Source organism: Atractosteus spatula, chromosome 1 (genome assembly GCF_055471065.1).
Source record: "Atractosteus spatula isolate fAtrSpa1 chromosome 1, fAtrSpa1.hap1, whole genome shotgun sequence".
In the NCBI taxonomy this organism is placed as follows: domain Eukaryota; kingdom Metazoa; phylum Chordata; class Actinopteri; order Semionotiformes; family Lepisosteidae; genus Atractosteus; species Atractosteus spatula.
This window is the reverse complement of record NC_142706.1, coordinates 55234381-55258286: the sequence shown is the minus strand read 5'-3', so window position 1 is coordinate 55258286 and position 23906 is coordinate 55234381. Positions and strand designations below refer to the sequence as shown.

Sequence of the window (23906 nt, the reverse complement as noted above, 5' to 3'; positions counted from 1 at the left end):
CCTGTGTTCTGTGCATGTGGTGAGCAGTCATGGCTGTTTTATCTGGTTATGTTTATGTTATAAGAACATCGGAATAAAATGGGTTATTATATACAATAACTGTCTTGTCTGGATGTACTGGTGGTTCGGGGGGGCAAAAGAACTTGCGACAAGGGGAAAATGGTCCTAGTACACATTACAATTGCTACATGGCATAGTCAGTGACAAAGGAAAAGCAGTTCCTGCATTTAGGGGTCACCCAAACCACAACATCACCATCATTATTTAATATGCTTTCAATTGTTCACCTCCTAAGATGACTAGAATTTATTACTGGTGATCATTTATTACAGTCACTCAAAAACTTTCATAATAACTGAGGTCAGCGCCATGGGCCTATAATCATTCAGCCAACTGACATTAGCTTTTTTGGCACTGGAGTCATCACTGCAGATTTAAAACATGCATGTCACGATCGTAAGTCCCTCCTCTTAAGGGCGCTCCAGCTCTTTCTCATTTAAGTTTTGATTTTGTGAGGAGGAGCTGCCATCCTATCCAGCCCCTCCCTATTTAAGACAGACACTCCTACCATTCTGGGCTCAACTTTGATGGACGCCCAGAAGCCCGCCTACCAGCGGGTCCAGGAGAGACCCGACAGCATTGGCTTCACCACGGCGTCCTGACCATCTGGGTTTATTCCCCGTCCCTGCACCGGATCCTGCTCCGGTTTTTAAACCTTGTCTACCTGCCCAGTTCCTCGTCGTCTCCACCCCGTGTCCATAATACTTCTGGATTATACCGTCTGCATAGGGTCCTGACCAATGCATCATAACAATGCAAGAACTTTACACAGCTCATGACATATTAAAAATGGCAGTAAGGGCAGTAACGAGTGATAGGCACAGCACTTAAGAGTTGTTTTGGACACCAGATCAGGTCATGCTGCCTTCCTGCTGTGTTCTTTGTGTAGCAGATTTGTGTAGCAGACACCTCATGCTCCCAACTCTCAAAGGGTGGCTTCAGGGGCTCCACAACTGTAGGTAGACTCGGTTGATTAGTTGTCAGTCTGTCAAATCTACAAAAAAATTCAGTGAGGTAATCAGGAATTAGGATTGTTGTGATATTCTGTGTGTTTGATCCTAAAGCCAGTGATTAGCTGGAGACCCTGCCACACCCCTCATCTATCCCTGGCATGGAACCTGTTCTCCAGCTTATACTTGTAATTAGCCTTAGCTCTCCTCACAACCTGCTCAAAATCATATTTGGCCATTTTCTATCATTCTCCGTCTTTGCTTTTGGAAAAAGCTTCATTTTGAAAAAAAAAACATTTTTCTTACTAAAAACAGCCACTGTCTTAGATGAATTTTCACATTTTGTTTGCAGAGTCCTATGTCAAGTTGGTTTACTGGTTTACTGGTTTACTGGTCAAGGTGGAAGGTGGGAAATATCCATCAATAGGATAACTGTTCCAGCTGCGTATTTAAGAAGCAGTGTCAAAACAGTCACTTTCCTATATCCTCTTGCGCAAGAAAAAGCAGGGCACTGTGAGTGAGTTACACCTTTCTTCGAATCCAAGGCTCTATAATATCCAAAACATTCTGGCCTACTCTTTGCAGATAGGCACACATTGTAAGTATCTTTGATCACAGAAGAGTTAAACTAAATTTAGAGGCAAAATCCTGAGTTTTTTATTTCAAGCATGTTTTATTTTCTTTTAGTACCCATGAGGCAGATTATCTCTGCATTATCTGGCTCAGAAAAATGGTTCCCATTATTTTAGGGAGCAAACTGTTCTGTGAGAAGATCTTTTGTTATTTAGAAACCAGTAGGTGCTAATTGAAATGTGGCAACAGAAACTCAGCACTCAAGGACCAGGGTTACTATTTTATTAACCTACCTAGCATGTTTCTGGAAGGAAAACAGAAACAATCCACACAAACACAGGGAGAGCAAATAGCCTACACACAGAAAGCACATTGTGAATTGAATTCAGGGCCCTGGAGCCCTGTGACAACAGCACTAACCACCACATCATCAAACCTGCCCTGCAAAAGGAACATGCAAAGCTTAATTTCAACATGAAAAGAAAATAGGAGAGACTGAAATACACAACATTCTGAGAAAATGTCTTGTTTGTTCTTTTCAGCAAGAACATTATACAATCAGTTTTATTTGTATTATTTTTCATTCCAGAATCTAAATGTGCTATTTAATAAAATAAAAGGAAATACTAAGCAAAAGGAAATACTAAGCAAACTACCGTATGCAAAGTAGTTCAGGTGGGTAGCTGAGTCAGCATGCGTAGGCTGCAAAGGAACAAGTAATAGGTCTATTCCATGCTGAAAAAAAGAAGAAAGAGAACACCACATTTCAGCCGTGGAGCCTTCTTCAGGTGTGACAATACTGTATGCAAATACTATGACGGAATTACCCTTCTCTGTCCTTTGTTTTCCCTCTACAGTCACATTAGAAACAATTGTATCACAGTTTACTGAATCTAAAAACTGTACCGGTAAGTGGCAAGTTAAAAAAAAATGTTTTAAACAATTTTGGATATCCAGTGTTTATTCAGGACACAATGCCTAATATTTTAAGTTGGTTAGTTTGTAGTGAGGGATCTCATTTTCTCTACGACAATTGAGAAAGTTTGGAATCAGGAAGCAATGACTGAGAGTGATTGGGAGTGTGGTCACCTTCTTGTTAACGGCATTAGAACCGCCCAAGAGAGGAAACAACCAGAAAGAGTCGGATGCACAACATTCAAGATTGCTGGATGTAATCCTCCCTCTCTTGCCTTTAATTTACGACAGACGCATCAAACAAAAAGCCAAGAAGGTGACCACAGTCCCCCTCCATCCTACCAGCCCCTTTTTTAAAATTTCTCCCTTTGGGGAGGAGGTTTCAAGGCATCAAATGCAGTACTACTCGGTTCCGAAATAGCAGCTATCTAGTGGAAACTAGGCACCTCAATATGCACCTCAATATGATCTTGGATGTTGGATGTTTTGCCATTTTTTTATCTGGGTTGCACTGGAGCAAATTCCAATCAACTTTGTTGTCAGGACAATAAAGTATTGAACTGAAATTTAAATTAATCTGAATTTTGAGTACTGAGCTTTATTATGTACAGTAATAGAAAGTATTGTCTTATTGATTTGAATAGTCTGATTTCTTTTTTTGCGGAACGCACAGGCTAAAAATGTCTCTCCTGTTTTAATTATGCCTTTGTTGGAAGAGGGAAATTGGTTTCCATCTACTGTACAGTATATGTGAGCATCTGGTTAGAATAAGAGATTACAAGAGATTGTTTTGTTTATTGGGATACAGGTTTTTTCTCTTTGTTCTATTAAAGTTTTGCTGTCTTCAGATTCTAAGAATATAATTCTGCACTTTCAAATCTACAGAAGATAGGGCTCTTAAACTAACTGAATTGTACATATCCATTCATACTGTAACCATTGTATGTTGTGCAATACTGCATATAGGATAGTGGCATTTGTTCGCTTAATAAACATTTGTTTAAATTTAGGTCGTTACTTTATTATTAAGCTGTGCTAGAGAATAAGAGAACACAAATGCCATGTAAGGGAGTGAAATAATTCCATCCATATATCTATTTTTTAACCACATCATTCAATTTAGGGTCACATGGGAGCACTCTAGGAATTTAGGGTCACTATTCCGGCAAGCAAGAAGCACAAGGAAGGATATTCCCTTGTCAGGAAGCCAGTCCATGGCAGGGTACACACATACACAAACTCAAACCTGGACCGATTTTCTCAGAAGTCTATAAACATACCAGTAGGTCTTTGGATTGCTGGGGGAAACTGGAGTACCTGGAATGAAACCAGAGTTACAGGGACTGAACACTGTAACTACACACCGATAGCACCCCAGGTATTAAACTAGTGTCCCAGCACTACAAGGCGGTAATGCTAACCACTGTGTCACTGTGCAGCCCATGAAATATTTAAACTCATAACATTTTCTTGTATAGCAAGCTGCCATCAGAACCTGATTTAGGTATTGTTTTGAAAACCTCTATATTTTTTATCATTTAATCTGATTGGCTATAATATTTTGCATAGAGGTGACTGGTAGTACTGTATGTAGTTACAGTATGAAACTGCAGTGAACACTTCATGTACACTCCTTAGTAAAGAGTAAAAAATGTGCAGAAAGAAGGGATTCCTTTACGTTGAAAGAAACCACAAAATCGTTTTCACCCAGCAATTTTCTTTGAAAAGTAGAACATGTGTTGATATTTCAGAATGTGTTTGCAGATTAATTGGTTGCCTTATTGACCTAATACCCTTAATTATAGCTACATTGTATCTTAATGACATTGCAATAAATTAGGAGAGATGTCTCTTTTTATAAACTCGCTAAGCTGGTGCATATGATAGGTGTTTTATTAATGTAAAAGTAAAATGGTAAAGATGCAACACCCGTTTAAAATAGAGGATTAAACACCCCATCATCTGCTAGGAATTAAAATTAACCTTGCAGATGATGTGTTGTTTCTGCTTCCATGACACAGGAAGGCTCTAACCTTTAGATATAACCTAATAACTTTTAACCAGGTGGATGCTGCACATTGGTGGTGGTGGAGGGGAGTCCCCATTACCTGTAAAGTGCTTTAAGTGGAGTGTCCAGAAAAGCGTTATATAAGTGTAAGCAATTATTAATTATAATAATTATTATTGACCTTAAAGGCAGATGAATATTTACTTTAAACAACACAAAAACGCATCTATTTATCCACACTTTTAGTTCCAAGCCTTCCATAGTCCAAAGCAGCCTTGGTGCAAAATAGCAGAGATACAGCATTTTAGGTAGACAACCCTGGTTTTTGCATAACAAAACACTTTCTTTTTGTCGTTCCTAAAGATAAGACAGGCTAAACTGCTGCAGTTGTGAGAATTGTATCTCTAAACTAGTGCATTGCAGACATACAAGTTCACCCATTGTGGGTACTAAAAGGAAGTAACTTTTCCCTCATATATAGAAAACTATCTCTAAAATCACTTCTGTTCTCTTCATTTCTCAGAAATGCATTTTAAGGTTCAGTCCTCAAAGAGTATGCTGAATGGTTGGTGTTTTGTCTATAGGAAGTTAGAACTCACAGCATCTAGTAGTTCAGGTGGGTAGCTGCGTCAGCATATGTAGGCTGCAAAGGAACAAGTAATCGGTTTATTCCATGCTGAAAAAAAGAAGAAAGAAAACACAACGTTTCAGCCGTGGAGCCTTCTTCAGGTGTGAGAAGGCCTGAAGAAGGTGTGAGAACATCTGAAGAAGGCTCCACGGCTGAAACGTTGTGTTTTCTTTCTTCTTTTTTTCAGCATGGAATAAACCGATTACTTGTTCCCTCACAGCATCTATCTTCTTCTTTGGAGGATAAGAGAGTTAAGGAAAACGCTACTTCTGATATGCAGGACTGTGCTGGACTTGCTTCCTAGTTTATTGCCTTTTATGTTTTTGAGGCATTTTAAAGTTTCCTATCTGCCACTTTAAAGAAAAAACTTCAGCATATATGGTTTGGAATGATCAGCACAAATACTCTGTTCCTAGCCCATTACAAATGACCCCTTAGTCCACCCCTGCTCCAGCTACAGCATGGCTTAGCTAACTTTTGATTAAGCACATTAAACAACTGCTCTCCCAGAGCAGTGGGACTCTCCAACCTGCTTAACTGTCTAGTACTAGAGCCACTTAGCTAGTGACCTATGCAGGTTATCTGTGTTTAACACTGGCTTGTATTGGTTAAGTTGTACAGAATGTTTCATTATCCATATTGGTATAATGAGCATACAGCATATAACTACAAAATTAATTAACAGATAAAAAAGATTTCCCTGCATTAAGATTGGGTTTTAATACACTGTTATACAGTACATAGCACAGGTGGGAAGCTGCATCAGCATGCGTAGTCTACAAAGAAACAAGTAATAGGTTTATTCCATGCTAAAAAGAAAACCCCAAAGAAGGCTTCACAGCAGAAATATTGTATTTTCTCTCTTCTCTTTTCAGCATGGAATAAACCTATTACTTGTTCCTTTGCAGTACATAGCACAGTGAACATTACTATATAGTCATACTGCTATATAATTACGGGTAGTTCAAACCTTAAGGGGAAAAGGTCACAGTATACAGTATGAAATGATAGAATTAGATGTTGCTGATGTCTTTATGACTATCTGCTGTATCTATTGAATTAGACACCCCAATTCAAAAATCCTTTCAAATGGTTCAAGTATCAGTTCTCTAGGCATAAATACCCTGCATCTACCACAGAATTGGATCCTGTGCTTTGAAATACACAAACAAATCAAAGTCATGATAGATGATATGAGATAATTGCTGGTGAAGCACAATCTTTTCCATTCCAGACACAGGTTTTGAGAAGTATATCACCTTGTCACAGTAAATCACATTAATAGATTAGACATTGATTTTGTTTCATTCAAACACACATAAACTATTACATATTGTACATAAAATATTAATACAATTTGTATTAGATATTCATTATTTTCTTGGAGTAAAGAAATTATTCCAATATTGTATCTACTGTACAGTATATCCAGCCCCAAAGTTGTGTTTATCTTTAGTTTAATGCATGTGTAATAACTGTTGAACAGTTCAACATGAGAACAACTTGTCAAAAATATATGACTCATAAGAAGCTGATTAAAGCAGTACTCATAACTCTTTTAGTTCAGGATATAAATCTGAATTCAATGCAATGTCCATATACACTAACTGCAGCTATTACTTTTATAAGTTTATTTTGTGTATTTTAAAATGATTCCCTTTATGATTCATATTACACTTCTAGCCGTTAGTTTCTTAACCAATTTTCCTTTCTTCTTCAAATAATTATAAATACCAGGAATTTTAAACATGAAGAGTAAAAGGTGAGTCATTACATACGGTATGAGTATGATAAGTTCATTTGAAGCAAATGTAAACATGAAAAGAGTGACATCAGTTTGTTTGTTGATGTTTTATTGCAATATCCATCTACATTGTGTTTAGCTGTGTTCAATACACAAATCTACTGAAAATCTTTGAAATATTATTTGTTTCATTTTCTTTTTTGTCTTTCCTGTAAGAATTGATTGGGAGCATTATGATAACTGTATTTATGAAAGGAAAATTGCAGAGTCTCTTATCTTTCACTGTCTCAAGGTGGTACCAAGGGCTACTGAGGCACTTTTTGTTATTATAATAATAATAATTGCTTACACTTATATAGCGCTTTTCTGGACACTCCACTCAAAGGGGACTCCCCTTTGAAAAGCCAGAAAAGCTCACCACACATCAGCTATCAGTGGGGAGGAGAGCAGAGTAGTGATATGTTTGATATAATGATAATATAATGTAATATAATATATAATAATATAATAGAGTTATAGCTCAGTTTTCAGTTCTGTCAGTTCATGTTACTGTATATCATGTTTTAATCTTTGCTGTTATAACTGTAGTATAATAATAAGAGTAATAAGAGAGTAGTGGTAATAATTCTGATGATGCACCCCATTACTTCATCCTTTATAAGTGCAACCTCTGTACCTCTAGACAGATCAGTCTTTCTGCTCTCACAAAACATATTACAGTTTTAAAAGCTTTTCTCAAACGGATATATCTGAAAACTACTAAAAAGATTAATAAATGTAACATGGAAAGAAACAATTACTTTATCAAGGGATATTTACTTATATGTACAGTACTTTCAGTGCCAGTAAAAAAAACAAACAAACTAATTGTGGTTTAAGAATACATTTAAAAATAAATATATTGATTGCATAAGTATTCATCCCCCCCCCCCCCCCCAAGTCAAAATGTGGTGAAAGCATCTTGTCAACAATAACAGCTAAAACTGGTCAAAAGTAAAAAAAAATTGGTTGGGGATCATTGATAGACAGCAATTTTCCAGAATTACCATGTGTTTTCTAACAGAATAGTCAGGTCTTTGACTGGGGCACTCAAGAACATTCATTTGTTAAGCCACAGGATAGCTTGGACTTTATACTCTGAGTCATTGTCACGATTGTAGTCCCTCCTCCTTAAGGGCGCTCTGGCTCTTTTCACATCGGACCTAATTTTGTGCACCTGCCCCTTGTTCCAGCCTCCTTCCTGCCCCCCTTAAAAGCCAGACACTCAGTCAGTTCCGGGCTCTGCATCTGATTCCCATATCATGCGGGCCCGGGTCCTGATGCGTCTGGCTCCATCATGTTTTTAAGTCTCCGTTCCTGTTGCCCCTGCCGGTTCCGACCCGACTGCCTGGCTTTGGACTTTGCCTGTTTTTTGGATTCCCCGTCTGGATTACTTTTGGATTGTTTGTCTCGGCCACACCTCCCCCGTGCACCAGCGCACCATGGACACGCCCCCCTGTCCTCATTCCCGTCTCCTGCATGACTTTTTCCCCAGTGTTTCCTCACTTTTCCCCGGATTGTGTCGTCCGCATAGGGTCCGGAAAGAACTGTTTTGTTACAGTCATTGGCCTGCTGAAAGATTAGTTTCTGTCCCAGCTTTAGCTTTTAAGCAGACTGAAGAAGGTTTGCCTTTGCTTTGCTTTTTTCCATCTGAATATTTTTACAATCTACTTTATGTAAGTTAACACATAACAACATCTTACAAATACAAATGTTTTATTAACAGAGACCCTTCCCAAAATTGAGACATTTCACAACAATGATGCTTAAATTACAATGCACAAGGCTACAGTCCTCACCAAAATAGAGAACACTGAACATACTATACAGTAATGGATGAAACCACAATACTGACAATGACATGTTATACTGTTCACAATGTCAAAATGGTCTTGGATTCCTGCTTTCTATGTTTCTAAAACGTGAGTAGAAACATTAGTAGCTCATCAAAAGTCATACTGTATTGTTTCATGTTATGTGTCTTCCAATCTAATCTCATAGGTGCTTGCTTAGGTTCGTTTCTAGAGATTGCTGCTGTGTCAAGCCAAGGTACTCTAAAAGTCTGGGGCCCATCTTAGATGATGTTCACCCCATTTGTTTTGTGCTGTGATCTATAAAGAAGAAATACAGACAACAATATATGTAAAATTAGAATATGACAAAGCTGATCATGTTGCTGAGCTCCCTTGAGCTCATTATTAAAAGGCTGAATACATTCTGTTTCAATACTATGGGACATTCCTACTAGTAGGACGACATTGTTTTCATCATGCTGTGTTTGTCTCTTTCTGGGACATTGGAGGAACTATGGAGCTTCTATACCTGTGTTTGGCAATCTTGAAGTTTCATCAGTGAATAAAACTTTTTCTCACTGACACTGACAAATTGCCAGATGTATCTGACGCCCACGGCACCCTGTCTCAGCTTTCATCTTCAAGCCTGTACCTGTCTTCTGACTCTGAGATCAAATGTCCTGAGAAATCTAGCTACTAAAAAGAAATAATAGTAAATGTATTTTGGCTATCTTTTCACATTTTCGTATCATCATATTTATCAAAATATGTCTCTAATACATATATCATAGAAAATAATGCAGTATAATTAAGTTAAAACATAACTTTACATTTCATTTAGAAATCAATCAACCAACATAATAATATATACATAAGTCACTGTTAACATACTGTACTGTATAATACCATTTTATTGTAGGTTTTTTAAACTTGATGTTAATACTGTATGTGATTGTATCCTTATTATTCTGTATTCTCCATATTTTGCATAAATAATGGTGACTGAAAAATATTTTTCCCTCAGCCATAAACATGTAGAAGATCATAGTTAAATAATTACAAATATTTTTTTCACAAGCTTAAGTCAGTTTATTTTCTTTTAAGAAGCGAAAAATAAAAAAATACTGAAATAATATAATTCATCGTGATCTATCTTTAGAGACAATTTGAAGATGATATATGCATCTGAAAAATATAATGTGCAATATTACTCAAAACATTCTCTTGAAATTGAGTGATATATATTGAAAGAATAAAAATATTTTGTTCAACTTTTCTGATCATTTTACAAATGTATCACTTACAACTTGGGTACGAGAATAATGCTGCCAGTGCTCACATAATAAAAGTTACATTTAATTCCCATCTATTCATCATTTATATGCTCTAAGTTCTGACACCCAGATGATCATACATTTATTTTGTGTTAAATTGATGGATACGTTTACATTTTTTCACCCATGAAGTTTGAATTGCTGTAAGCATGTCCTTCACTTTCAGAGTGAAAAGTGCTTCTATTAGATTCTTTAAATGCCTCTAAGAAGTAACAAATACCAGGAACATCAGAAGGAAAGTTTGGTGGCAGATCCTGCCTTGTCCTGGGTATGAAGATGAAACCGGGGTGGTCTTTTAACAGCCTGAAAGAAAAATTAAAAATGTTAGTAATATTTAGCAAAGCAGCAAAGGATACTTCATTCATGCTTCACAAGACAAAGGCTGTGCGAAGATTCATGGTTTTTTCTGGTCAGATGACTAGTACTGAATGTATCACTTCTATTTTCCAGCCTACAAATTAGCAATTAAAATGTCAATGTAATGAACCACATCTGACATTTTAACTATGAATTAAGTGATAATGAACTATGAGTGGATCTGGTACTTGCTTTATCCAAGTCTAGTGCTGCAAGGTGTGACAGATTCTTTATTAATGAGCTGGATCATCACAACTTAATTCAGTTCTGAACACCTGGGATACAGGAGTCTGACTTTCTATTACAAAACTTTAGAACTGTGCAGACACATTTTGTCATTTTGTAATTCGGCCACTATAATCTTTTCAGCAAACTGGAAAATACTTGCACCATTTGAATATGGCCTAAGTCAAAATGGAACAGATGCTGAATAATTGAAGAAATCCAGAGGCTGGTGGATTTATTTTCAGCACCACCAAACCAGACATTTTTTCACTGTTATGAAGTTTTAAAGGCTTACTGTAAATGAGAAGAGGCCTTTGTATTCTGGACAGATTCCATAAGAGCACATTTTGTGTGCAAACATAAGCACACAATAGCTGGCTTTTATCATTACTTGTGCACCAAGATCATCAAAACTTGATATAAACTGTTAAGAGTGCAGAATCATATTTGTATCTGTTTGTGGACTGCAGATACAATATTTAAAATTCTATACCTGTATGTTGTTGGGCTAACATTAATTCGTCTGGGAAGACTGCAGGATTCAAATTTATTTGCCAATGTGACATTGTTACCAAATAGACAGTAACGAGGCATCTTGACTCCAACCACTCCAGCAAGAACAGAGCCAGAATGTAGTCCTATTCGCATCTGAAAACACAAACACATGCACTTTGGCTGGGGAATGAAAAAAATGAAATCTGATGGATGCTTGAGTTTATCTTTTGTAGTATCAAACTTAAGTGGTTTACCTGGACAGTCATGAAGAAATGCAACAAAGACAGGAAGAAATATAATAAACTACTGATACTTTATTAATTCATATTTTTATACATTCACATCAAATGTTTTTGCTACAAATTTACTGAAAAGCTTTCACATCACTCCTTCAAATACTCTGACCATTATGTCACACAACAATTGCACCACTACCCATTATTGCCTGCTCAGTTATTGTCATCCACTACAGTATATTTTGTGCTGCATGTACAGTATTCTTCTTTTTCCCTCTGCTGCTAATATAGTGGAAGACTATAAAGATTTCAAAGATAGTTTTACCACTTTTGAATATGGTAATAAACTCAAATAAACTCAAGTCTTTAATTATAATTGGTATAATTGTAATATAAACACTATGAATACATGTAAAAGCAGGAGTCTCGCATGAACCAAGATGTCTCTAACAGCCATTTAAAACTTCTGACCAACTAACTCCAAACCTGGCAAACATTATAGTTATCATACAAGTATCAGCTGATGCACAATTGTTGTTATGCAAACCAATGGATGTACATTTTGTTCTGACATCTACTCATTGACTTGAAACTTGGCAAAGTTAATCACTAACAACAACAGCTTTTTGATTTGCACCTCACACGTTGCTGTAACAATTTTCTTGCTAACACTGGGTCATCAGCTTCTTTGCATTACATGTGAATTGTGGCCTATAATGCAAACTCTTCCAGTTAAAGACTGTTTAACTAGTTAGCTCCAAACATAGAAGATATCACTCTAGTAGAAATAGAATGGAAACTGCTTGTTATAGTCTAATTTCAGTTTAGTTTACTACTACAGTATTTTAGTTTAGTTTTGGGGTTTCCAATAATCTTGTAGGTTACAAAGTGACCTTCTAGTGAAACACTTCCCACATGTGTAGTATGTTAAAGAGATTGAAGAAATATTCTTCTTTAACAACAAATTCAGATGCAGTTTTCTTTCTTATGAAGGTGTTTATTAGTTTGTGATATCAAGCAACAAATCTATAGTATATTCTATTCTGATTTTGTATGATTTTTGTATGTTAAAAAACAAGCCTATGATGAAGAACTAATTTTTGTATTCCATTCTAATGAAATACAAAAAAATATAGCTTCATAATGCTCTGACCTTTACTGGACTGCATTAATGCATTAATTATATTACTTTCATAAGTTTATTGATATATATTATTGTTTTTTATGTTTATGAAACAATAAAATAAATGCTTGATTTGTTTTAATATTTTAAATCAGTGATCAAGAGATCCCAGATGTAATATTCTTGTTCAGCTTTTAAATTGTAAGGCAAATTATTTTTCCATCAGTTGCAGAAATTATAGTTATAGTCCACAAAATAGTGAGCTACTGGTTTAATGCATCTATCAGCTGTTTTATGTACATACTTCACACAATACAGCGGCATGTACTAAGGCACAAACGCTGAGTGTGCTACTTGTCACAAAAAACAAAATGCCTCCAGGTGATTATCTTAACTATATATTTTTTTTAAAGCATTTTTTTTTCAGGGAAAGAATACTGTACATGTACCATACACATCAAAAATGGCAATCGCGATATGGACATAAAAAATGACTTCCAAAATGATAAAAACACTGATAAGCACGATTAAAGCTTCTACCCTTCCAAACAGATCAACTGCAAATTAATGTTTCTGACAAAATATTATATTACGAGAAACACCATACAGTAGTTGTTGTGCATTTTAAAGAAATGATTTCTTACACTGACCTTGATGGGCTCCCCAGTGGGAGTCAGTACCTCATCTGATAGCTCCATCATCTTCAGTGCCATTAGTGCAATCTGAACAGCATGAGTCTGGCTTTCTTTATGCAGTCCACCAGCCACACAGTAAGCATCCCCAATAGTTTCTACCTAAAATTAATGGAAAACACAGTTTTTGAAGTGTGAAAACTTTATTATTATCAAATGGCAAACACTTCAGTGGAATCCTTTAACTTTTTTTCACAAACAGAAGCTTAGAATGCTATAAAATAAAAATGCTTTGATTCTAATTCTGAGAGCAACTGTACTAGACAGTTCTAGATTATATTATTACTTCTTTTAAATCATGAAGAATATCCCTGTTCTGATCTAAGGACAATCATTCTCCTGAGATGACTTCCCATACTTTGGTTCTTTAAGTAATCCAGATAATTCATTCAACCCTCCCTCCTTCTTACCCCTAAACTTTTTTACAGTAGTTCAGTCAAACACAATTTAAAGTGGAGAAGAGGCATGATTCACATACTGTTGTGAGCTTTACTGGGATAAATTGGTTGAAGAAAACTATAATATGACTGTAAAGATGTACAGTAGTTGACTTAACCACCTCCACCCCCCCCCCTTTTCAAAGAAGGTGCAAGAGCAAAGAGGCGATGGAGGCAGGGATGTGATATTTATTATTATATTTATTAATAAGGAAGGAAAAAAAGGGGTGAGATTAAGGTTTGACCTCCTCCTGATTATTTGTTTAAAATTCCATTTACTGTGTTAATAGAAAACCCCAAATCACCACTTAATGAATTGTCTATGTTACGCTGTTATCTGCGGAATTTTTTATGTTTTAACATTGTTTTGACTACAGTACATGAAGCTAAAAGGTGTAACATTATGATTTTTTTTCAGACACAGAGTAATGGTTGTTAAGTCACAAGCACAGAAACAGATGCAGTCCACATAAACCAATGCAACTGAATAAATATTAAAATAATATTAGATAATAGAGTTGTTGCCCAACAAACTACTGTTATGAGAAATCAACTTCTATTTAGAGTAACTCAACATTAAGTAAATAATATTATTTAAATTTAAAAGCATTGCCTATGTGTAATTTTCCTCTTCCTTCTCTTATTGTATCAGACAAAATTTATTCAAACCTCTTCATACAAGAATTTAAATACAGTTGTTGCCCTAGATGATTCAACATTACACATGCCTGGAGAACGCTCCACAGCTGAAATTCTTTCTACTTTTCATCATAGAATTAACCTTTGCTTGTTCCATTAAACTCAGTGAACTGATAACATTGAGACTGGACACGCACGATTGTAAAGTTCAGCATTTCTCTTAAGATTACTTCTGTGACCTCTGTATTCTATCTTCTAACAATCAGTGATTGAAAAATCTGTTGTTTTGACTCATGATTTTAATTTTGTGTTATGCAACATTTATGATTTTGCCTAACCTACTACGTTATACTGTACATGCAGTACATTTTCAGGTCAGCTAGAAATGCACACTTGCAGTCACGTCTATTGTGAAAGATTAGGCTTTTTTCCAAGAACATTTTGCAGATCTGGATTTTTTTCACTTTTTTTCGAGTTTATTTTTATGCTCTGTGGCCTTTTGCACAAGGAACTACAAAGAACACACCAGGATTAGCAAGGAAAAAGCTCAAATCTGTCTGAAGAGGGTGATCTTGCTCAGCTAATTCCTTTGGAATTATTATGTTTATTTGTTAATATTTTTAGTAATTATCAAGAACATTAAAGTGCTGATTTAAAAAGTATATTGTTCTGTTTACTCACATATTTTACCACATATACACGGTATTGTATAAGAGTGCAGCATTAATCAGTCAATTGTGTTGTTTAAATTTATCAAAGTTCAGTATGAGTATCATTTTTCTGTTAATTTCCACTTTTCAATTTCTTGCCACCATGAACTTTTATCAAACATTGTGTACCACAGGACATTCTTTAAATTATGTCAGTATAGAAGGCCTATATATTGAAAAGAAATATATTTGGAACTTTTTTTAGTCCAAATAAAGAACTAAACAAAACAATGTGCAACATTCCTGCTCTTACTTTGTTTACACTATGTATCATTTTTAAAGATTCACTTGAAGAATATAACCATCATATTCTAATTTATTTAGCATAATAATTCTCTTTTTCAAAGTTTGTGTTTCATTGGTACACTATACTTGGCTAAGAAAGCATGACATTTCAGTAATTGAAGAAAGCTTTTAAAACACTACCGTTCCTTTCCTAACATTTGGTAACTCTTTTACTTCTAAGTAAAATTCTGTACAGTATGGTGTAGCACTTTCCCTCAGAGAAGAAACTCAGTTAACAATACTGGGGACCAAAGTTACCACACCTTGTAGATATCCAGCTCTCCACAGTAGAAATCAAATCTGGTATAAAGTTCATTCAGCATCGTCACAACCTGCATAGGTGTGCATTTGGAGCAGGTCGCTGTGAAACCCACAATGTCTGAGAAAAGGATGGTGACATTGTCAAATTTCTTGGCTTGGACTTGCTGCCCTTGCCACAGCTGCTGGGCAACTGCTCCTGGAAATATTGTAAACAGCAGATCGACCGTCTTCTTCTTCTCTTCCTCTAATGCGTGGTGAGCCTGCTCAAGGGCTGCCTTCGCCTTTCCCAGTCTTTTCTTCAAGCCATCCTGGGCTTTTGCTTGTTCACCCACCAGAACCACATCCCTCAGTGCATTATGGATCGGAATGTCAGAAAGGTATAATCCACGGCCAGTGAGCTCTTCTAGTTTGTCCACACAGGGGGAACCCAAAAACAAAATGATATTTGACTCAGTAATGTAGATCATCTGACCTTTAAGATCCATTGCCATAAGCTTCAAAGAGGTAAACAGAAAACAAATGATAATAATTAGTTGCCATTACCATTTACAAAACACTAAAACATGAGCTCTATGTCTATGACTGATAATAAAATCTAAAAATTACAGATAATACAAACAAAAATTATCTAATTATAAAATACATTATATACAAGACATATTATATAAGCAACGTTATGTTGGCAACCGGCCAAGGAGTTCATGTTTATATGTCATTTATTGTTAAGCTGATGGATAAGCTTTCAATGTCTTCAATATCACAATTAGGGTTTAATAGTATTTTTGAATTGGAACTAATAAAATAATTTTTGCTAAACAGCGATTATCATACCACTATGAATTCAAAAGACAAAATGCCAGTTTTATAGACAATATATAAAGTAGATATATAATAGTTAGAGAAATATAATATTTTTTTTAATGGAATTGCTTTTATAGACGGCAGTTTAGAAAAAAATGTATAAACCAAACATTTTGAACCTTGTATCAAAACAAACAAGATAAGTCTTATCTGTTCCAGATAAGAATATTCACTTACTAGATTCTTTTGCTAACATGAATGAATAATGCACATTGTATCGCTGAATATAATACTGTATTTTAATACAATGCGTGGTGCAGAACCATTAAATAATTTTTATCATCTTAAGATTAAGGTCAAGGTTTAAAACAGAAGACAGAAGACAACTAACCATTTCTTGCTTATTGTTCCAGTGGTCATCCTGGTAATCTGACAATCATTTCTAGAGCCAAATGTGTTTGACAGCACTGTCTTTATCAAAAATAAGGAATGTAAGTTATGTATAGAATTGTGTGAACTAATACATATGAATAAATATGTTCTGGGTCCTACATTCCTCTCTGAAGTGTAGGTAAATGTTTCTTTATTATATTTGTTAATAAATTAAAAGTAATTTTATGTTGTGTTACATAGGAGTTTTTGCATTTCATAGTGTAACAGGACAAGGGCCCCATCTGTTCACTACATTGCCAGCAGTATCCCACATTAAAACTCTGTTATGGGGGCCATCATTTGTAATGGTTTTGACATATTGGGCTGTATTTTACAGTACATTTTTTAAAAAAACAAGCAGTTGCTTTTTATGTTAACTTTTACTGAAGAGTGATGCTCTCATCTCTGCAAAAGGAGATTTTCTTTCCTTGTATTTTTACTGAAGTGTGGTACCTAACTGTGTTTCAGCTCAATACAATGCCTCTTTTTATGGGGAAGTTTACACTGACAAATGAGATCCTGAAATGTACAGTACATCAATAACTGAAACACACAGAAATACTCAGAACCCATCTGGGATTGAACTAACTCCAAACACTACATACAGAGCTTGTGTAGTATTAGCTATAAAAAATGTTAAAATAGTTTGCATATGCTTCTTTGTGTCTTCCATACTCCCCAGGATGAGAAACACTAAGGTATGCACTGCCTGCATACACTACTATATTACAGTATGTACACTATTATAAACACCCTGATGCCAAGTTTTCCAATTTTATGTTGCAAGGGTTCTTGATGTTCCATAATCAAAATGTGTTCAAAATGAAGTAATTAGCTAAAATTACTTTAGAATTGTAAAATAATTGTAGAAGAATTGTTGATAGAAGGAGTGTGTTAAGTTCTTGTTGCATTCATAAGACATTGTTATCATTATGAAGTTTTCAAGAAGTATTTTCCTTAATCAAAAGCTCAGAAGTCTGGGAAGGAGAGGACACTTTTTGACAGCTGCCACAGATCCTATCTAAGTCTGAGATATTGCCTTTGACCAACCAAACATGTTGGTTACTACTGAATGTATACAATGGTTTTTATGAAAAATTCCACATGTCCAAAACTTAATCTAAAATGCAATTCACAGAGGTAACAGCAATGGTTTCTAATTTGTTTTTTTATCTGAGCTGTACACATTTTAGTTGTTACTAACAGATGAATACCGCAGCCATCTTGTGCTAACTGTCTATTTTAAATGGGCTTTACAAATGCAAAGCCGAACACACAAAGATTTGAATCCGAAAACTTCATAAAGTAAAATAAATGCATTACCTTGGGTGTGCTGTCAGCACTCGTGGTTCCTTGTTTAATTCTTACAATGAATTGGGTGTTTAACATGGTTAAAATTCCCTGGAAAGTGCAACTTATAAGCGGAGACGCAATGATGAAATACTCATCAAATTTTGCCTTCTTTTGGACATCTTTTTTGTTTAAACATCTCCTCAGGCCATCTCCAATTTGTAATAAAATCATGTCTTGATCAAACAAAACATGAAATGGAAATGTCTGACAGAACAGTGACATAGGTACATCCACTGAGGATGTCTTCATTGGACTAGGAGTTAAACTCTTTGTGTTTTTGACAGCAACAGTATAAAGTAAATAGGGCTGATGGTGAACCTCAAGAGCGCTCTCTCTGCTGCAGTGCTGATCCATGACAATTTCCACATCCATTTTATACAGCAAACTGGCAGCTGCTTTAATTATTCCTGGGAAGAATAATTCAGTTGCTTTGTTAGGATGAAAATAGTACACAGTCAAAAGTCCTGGGTCTTTGTCCAAGCACAGTATTGAGGCATTTGCTGCAGTTTCTGCATTTTGAAATGTACTTTGCTTCAGCAGGACATTAAAACTGTTCAGAAAGTCATGAAGAGCTCCCCCAACAACACCTAAAATATGCTCATCTTCCTCGTAGCATGTTTTAAACACCTCTATGCCGAATGAAACTTTTATTGTATCCATGGGTATACCTGAAAAGATTTATATGAGAGTTAAATTGTAAAAGAAAAATAATATAAGGAAATATAATAACAATAATAACATGCTTCAATAGTAAGTTTAAAAAAGATAGTATAATATACCTGATTTCATTGAGTAGCTCTTAATTGTCTCTATGAAGACCTCTGTATTTCCAAAGTTCCTGAGAGCACCTTGGCACATATCTGAATAAACAGTAGTTGGGCTACAGAAACAAAGGTAACAATTTAAAGCAGCTAATAATGAACAAAGCACACTACTAATGTCTATCCTTTAAGAAAAAAACAATTATTGTTCATCTTACAAAACAGAAGTTCTGAAAATCTTATGATTATAGTCTACTTCACTAAAGACTCTTTTGACCCACAAGCCAGCAGCAAATTTGGCTGCAAAATTATGAGATTCATCAGCGCTATTAATTAGAACAAAAAACCTTTCTAAAAGAAATAACTATTAAATTATAGTTTTTAAATTTGTGATGGGTCTGTAATTCAATTTTTACATTTAAGTTGGGCCTACATCAGTTTTGGTACACAGATACACTTTTTTCTATTAAACATATGTACAGTATATTATGCAACAATGCACAAAAATTAAAATCCATAAACTACAAATTAGCCTTTACATGTGCAAATCAAAATTACTGTCATTGTATCTTGTTAAATGAATGTTATGTCAAGGATGATAAAATATTTTATTTTTAGATAAAAAATGTCAGATACTTTTCTAATTGATATCTAATATTACCATCAGTGTAGGAGTTACTGGACTGGAACACATTTTGCTCAAAATTATTTTACACTTTCTCTTTACAAATTGCTGGGCCACTATAATTTTATAGTGAACAATGTGGGAAATTTACACATAATACAAGAATAACCCTGTAAAGAAAATGCATAAAAATATTGAAAAAAATTACCATTTTTTTAAAAATAATTTACTCTCATTCAGTAAAATGTTCATTTCGCAATTCAGAACTTACATATAAAATGTCTTTGTAATGAAAGGGGTTAGATCAATTTAGATTTTTTCTGTTACGACTGTACATTAATTAACATTACTGTTCTTAATTCTGGTTAACAGTAGTACTAAAACCATATTCTAGATTATTATCAGGTTCTTTGTTCTAATGCTAGTGTTGATTTTGTTTTAGGATAAAAAAACTGTTAAAAAGCATAGATACAAATATTCTATTAAACCCAACCAGACTAAATGTTATGTTATTTATATTATTTTTGTTTTCTTACCACATTAAGTCTAATGTATGCCGTTTAATCATCCTCAGAAAGGCAGTTTGCAGTCTCTGGTTCTATAAAATGGTAAGAAATTGAAGAAGGTTAATCAAAATTCTGCTCCATCACTGTGCACGAGAAAAATATTTACAGCTATTTAAGTGAAATAAATGGAAATCACAAGCCTCATATACACTAAAATCAAATAAAGAATAAGGCAAAAAACAAACTGATCAATAACACATTTCCATACTAATGCAAGTTTAGAACACCCCTGCAATAATTAGATCAACTACTGCATCAATGAAAACAAAAACACTTGTCAGCAGGTCATTATCAGTACCCTCTAAGAATTTATAATAACATTAATCTGTTTATATAATGAGATCATTTTAAAATAAAATTAAGGAAAAACAATCATATGCATTTTACTGAAAGCGGTTATCTGGAAAGAAAATCATATGTAATTGCGGATCATTTATATTTATACTTAAAAAATGGTAGCTCACTACACGTAAGGTTGACAAATATAAGCACGATAATAAGATTACATAGTGCATTGTACTTATTTACCTCTGGACACACTAATTTGCGAATGCTTTCACCTAGTGTATGCAGATTAACTTTGCTCTTGCTCGTCTTGCGCTGGGGTTGTATCCTGGGCACAGTCCCACACATCTCTTTTGATATTGGTAATGCAACATCTGCCTGTTTAGCACCAGTGCATTCTTCAAAATCACCAGGTCCTTCGTTTTTCACCAACATGGAGAATGGACACTCTCCAGAAATGTTTAGGTCTTTTAATTTTGCACAGAACATCCTGGTAACACTGTGAGATTCCTTTCCCACTTTCTAAAATACAAATGTCTTTATTGTCCAAGAAACATTCTGCTCCCATGTGCAGCAAAGCGAATTCTTTAATGAAATCATGTCCAATGAAACACAGTTACGGGAAAGAAAAGTAAAAGGTTGCTGTAAAGCCTTCCTTTCCTCTATTTCATGTGAAGAACATCAGCGCCAACATCCAAATATAATATTCATAGAAAGTTACAAGGGCAAGCGATAGGTATATAAAAAGCTATCAGCATTAGCCAATGAAATGCGACAGGAGATACTCGTTTGGGCCAATCAATGAACGGGTGGGTTTGGCCTTTTCTGAAATAAAACAAGCAGTAGAAAGAAAGCGATGAACCGAAAGAAGTATTGGGACTGTTGAGCACTGTGAAACAGTTACGCTTGTAATTGCTGAAAACCTGCAATTAGTAGTCGGCTACCAGATGAAGCCTAGCCTTTTTTTCTAGTGTATATATATATGAAAATCCATATACCAAATGGTGTACTTACAAACAGCAGTCTCAGGTATGGCAATGGTAATGACAGGTTCACTCCACCTCATCAACGCGGTTAACAGCTCACTCAATATACCTTCGTCTCTAGCGTGTTCTACTAAGGCTGACCATTTATTTTCTACGTGTACTGTATACTTCCGAAGTTAACATATAAATACATGCTTGCATGAAAAGTAATTGAGAACATTGAAATATTCTCAGGTATTTATCATCATGGTGGTGTGCATTTTCGTGATATCCAAGCCCCGGTTTTGAAGGATTTATTTTTCAAGTATGCATGAAAATAAAGCCACGTGCCCTTTGGAAGCTATAAATCTCGCAGAATTCCAATGATAGTATTACAGTACATTCTCCTAACGCTTATACAGTATATATATATATGAATTCACTTGCATTTTACTCTGGAAGCAGGATATTTAGAAAACAACCTTTTCTGTTAGCTAATAAGACTTAATATTTTTTCTCATTTAGAGAAATGTGTAAGAAATTGCAAAAAAATGTTTTCCATAAATTTAGGCTTCAGATTGTTCCAGCCTGCTATTTACAGTACATAACAGTTTTACTACAGTTACTCTTCTTGCTACTTTCTTCAGCAAAGCTGAGAGAAATAGAAGATTTGGGACAATTTCATTTTGGCCCTTTAGAATTTAAGCTCATGATTTTATATTGAGTGTGTGTTTTTCCTTTTCACAAGAATTAACGAGACTAACTATACATTACGGAATTGCTGATCTTCATAGAAACTTTGATATCCTCCATAAAGATGAGTAGCTCGGAAAAATAAAACAGCATTAAATAAACCAAATTGTGCCTTTGCCCTGGACGTGCATGGACAGACAGTCTTGCTAATAGAATATCAATAATCACTTGTTCTTTTCTTCTTAGTGGTATTTGTATATACTTTTTCTCATAAAAAAATTCAACATTCAAGTCTAAAACATAAGAGCATATGAAAGGTAACAAACAAAAAAGGTTTTGGCCTAACTAGCCTATTTGCCAGTTTGTAGCTAATTGATCCAAGGGTCTCATTTAGGTGTTTCTTGAAAGAAGCCAGGGTGTCGGATTTAACAACATGGCTGGCTAGCTCGTGCCATTCTCCAACAACCCTTTGGTTCACTGTTAAAGGAATCTGCTGGGTTCTCTTTATCAAAGCCTTTAACAATTTTGAATATTTGCATTAGGTCTCCTCATATTCTTCTCTATTCAAGACTACAAAAGTTCATTTTCTTCAGTGTATCAGTGTCAGACATTAAGCCCCAAATGCATTTGGTAGCTCTTCTCTGAAATGATTTTAGAGTAGCAATGTCTTTTGTATAGAGCGGTGACTTAATTCCAAATGATGCCTTGCTAGTATATTGTTAACATTTAAATTTGACACCTTTAACTACATATCCTAGTATTTAATTTGTCTTGAACTCTTTCCCACATTGTCTAGAAGATGTAATAATTACCTAAGTCTTTTCCATAAGCAGCCTCTTTCAGCTAAGTGTTTCCCATTTTGAATTTATAGTTTGTTTTCACTACCTGCATGCAAAACCCTGTACAATTCTACATTAAATGTTGTCTGTCAAGTGTTTGCTTTTGAGTTTTCTTCTAAAGTGTTTGAGAATCATTGATTAATCATTGATTTCATTGATTAGATCATTGATATAAATTAATAGAAATCAACAAAAATGTTAATTAATTTAATATTTAATTACTCAGTGGTACTCCAGTATTTACATCACCCCAGTTTGAGTACTCACCCTTATCTCTATCCTCTATTTGTTATTTAATAAACAATTCTCAAGACAAACACTCACATTTCCTGACTGCCTGCAATTTGAGAAATAATTGTTTTTGAGGAACTTAATCAAAAGACTACTGAAAACCAATACAAAACATATGATGCCCTTTATCACTTTTATCCAGTTGATCCATTGCTGTTGATGCTTGTTAAAAGAACTAGAACAAATTGATTAGGAAAGACCTTCCTTTTCTAAATCCTTATTGACTAATCCGCAGGATATTATTTATATATACTGTAGGAGATCCTCTAGTTTACTGCATATTTTCATTTTCATTACCCTGCATGTAATAGAATGCTAGTTATTTTTAGGCATTGTGACACTAGATGGACAGCATGTTTCAGTCTGATTAAAAAATGACACAATGCATTTTAAATATATACATTTTACATCTTAATGGATGCAGATAAACTGGTTTCATTTTTTCTCATACTAATCTTGGTTCTTCAGTAAAAATGAACACTCCCATTTTCTCAGGCAAGTGAAGTGAAAGGCAAGAGTTGAAATTTTAAATCTCTGATGCACAGTGCTAAGTAAAAGCAGTTGTGCTGTTTTAAAAGCAAAGTACCTGAAAGTGTGATTTTCATGTACAGTATAGAAAACAATTATACTGTATAAGAGAAACCCTCCATTTCTACACAAAAGTGATGTGAGAACACTTTTCATCTAGACAGTGATATGACACAGGGAGTTATTTCATCCTTTGCAAGAGAATCAATAAACTATCTGTCCAAGAAAAAGAAAGAGGCCATACCGTAATCATTCCTGTCAGT

At 34.9% G+C, this 23906-nt stretch overlaps 1 protein-coding gene across 1 annotated transcript; it reads right to left on the bottom strand.

Moving 5' to 3' along the window:
• Positions 1 to 8627: 8627 nt before the first annotated feature.
• Positions 8628 to 21026, bottom strand: gucy1a1 (guanylate cyclase 1 soluble subunit alpha 1). The gene is made up of 8 exons (XM_088911977.1): positions 20571 to 21026; positions 20013 to 20074; positions 18870 to 18970; positions 18061 to 18758; positions 15507 to 15998; positions 13131 to 13274; positions 11120 to 11274; positions 8628 to 10347 (listed from the first exon to the last, which is right to left on the bottom strand). Exons 1-8 carry the CDS (start codon positions 20814 to 20816, stop codon positions 10155 to 10157), a joined length of 2091 nt encoding a protein of 696 aa, XP_088768103.1. The 5' UTR covers positions 20817 to 21026; the 3' UTR covers positions 8628 to 10154.
• Between the last annotated feature and the right edge of the window lie 2880 nt (positions 21027 to 23906).

Excerpts from the sequence above, each read along its gene's own strand:
- gucy1a1 (XM_088911977.1), bottom strand. The coding sequence starts at position 20,816 with ATGTTCTGTGCAAAATTAAAAGACCTAAACATTTCTGGAGAGTGTCCA. Across the intron at positions 15,999-18,060 it reads GTGCTGACAGCACACCCAAG|CTTATGGCAATGGATCTTAA; the intron begins GTAATGCATTTA and ends ACCTCTTTGAAG. Across the intron at positions 13,275-15,506 it reads GAGAGCTGGATATCTACAAG|GTAGAAACTATTGGGGATGC; the intron begins GTGTGGTAACTT and ends CATTAATTTTAG.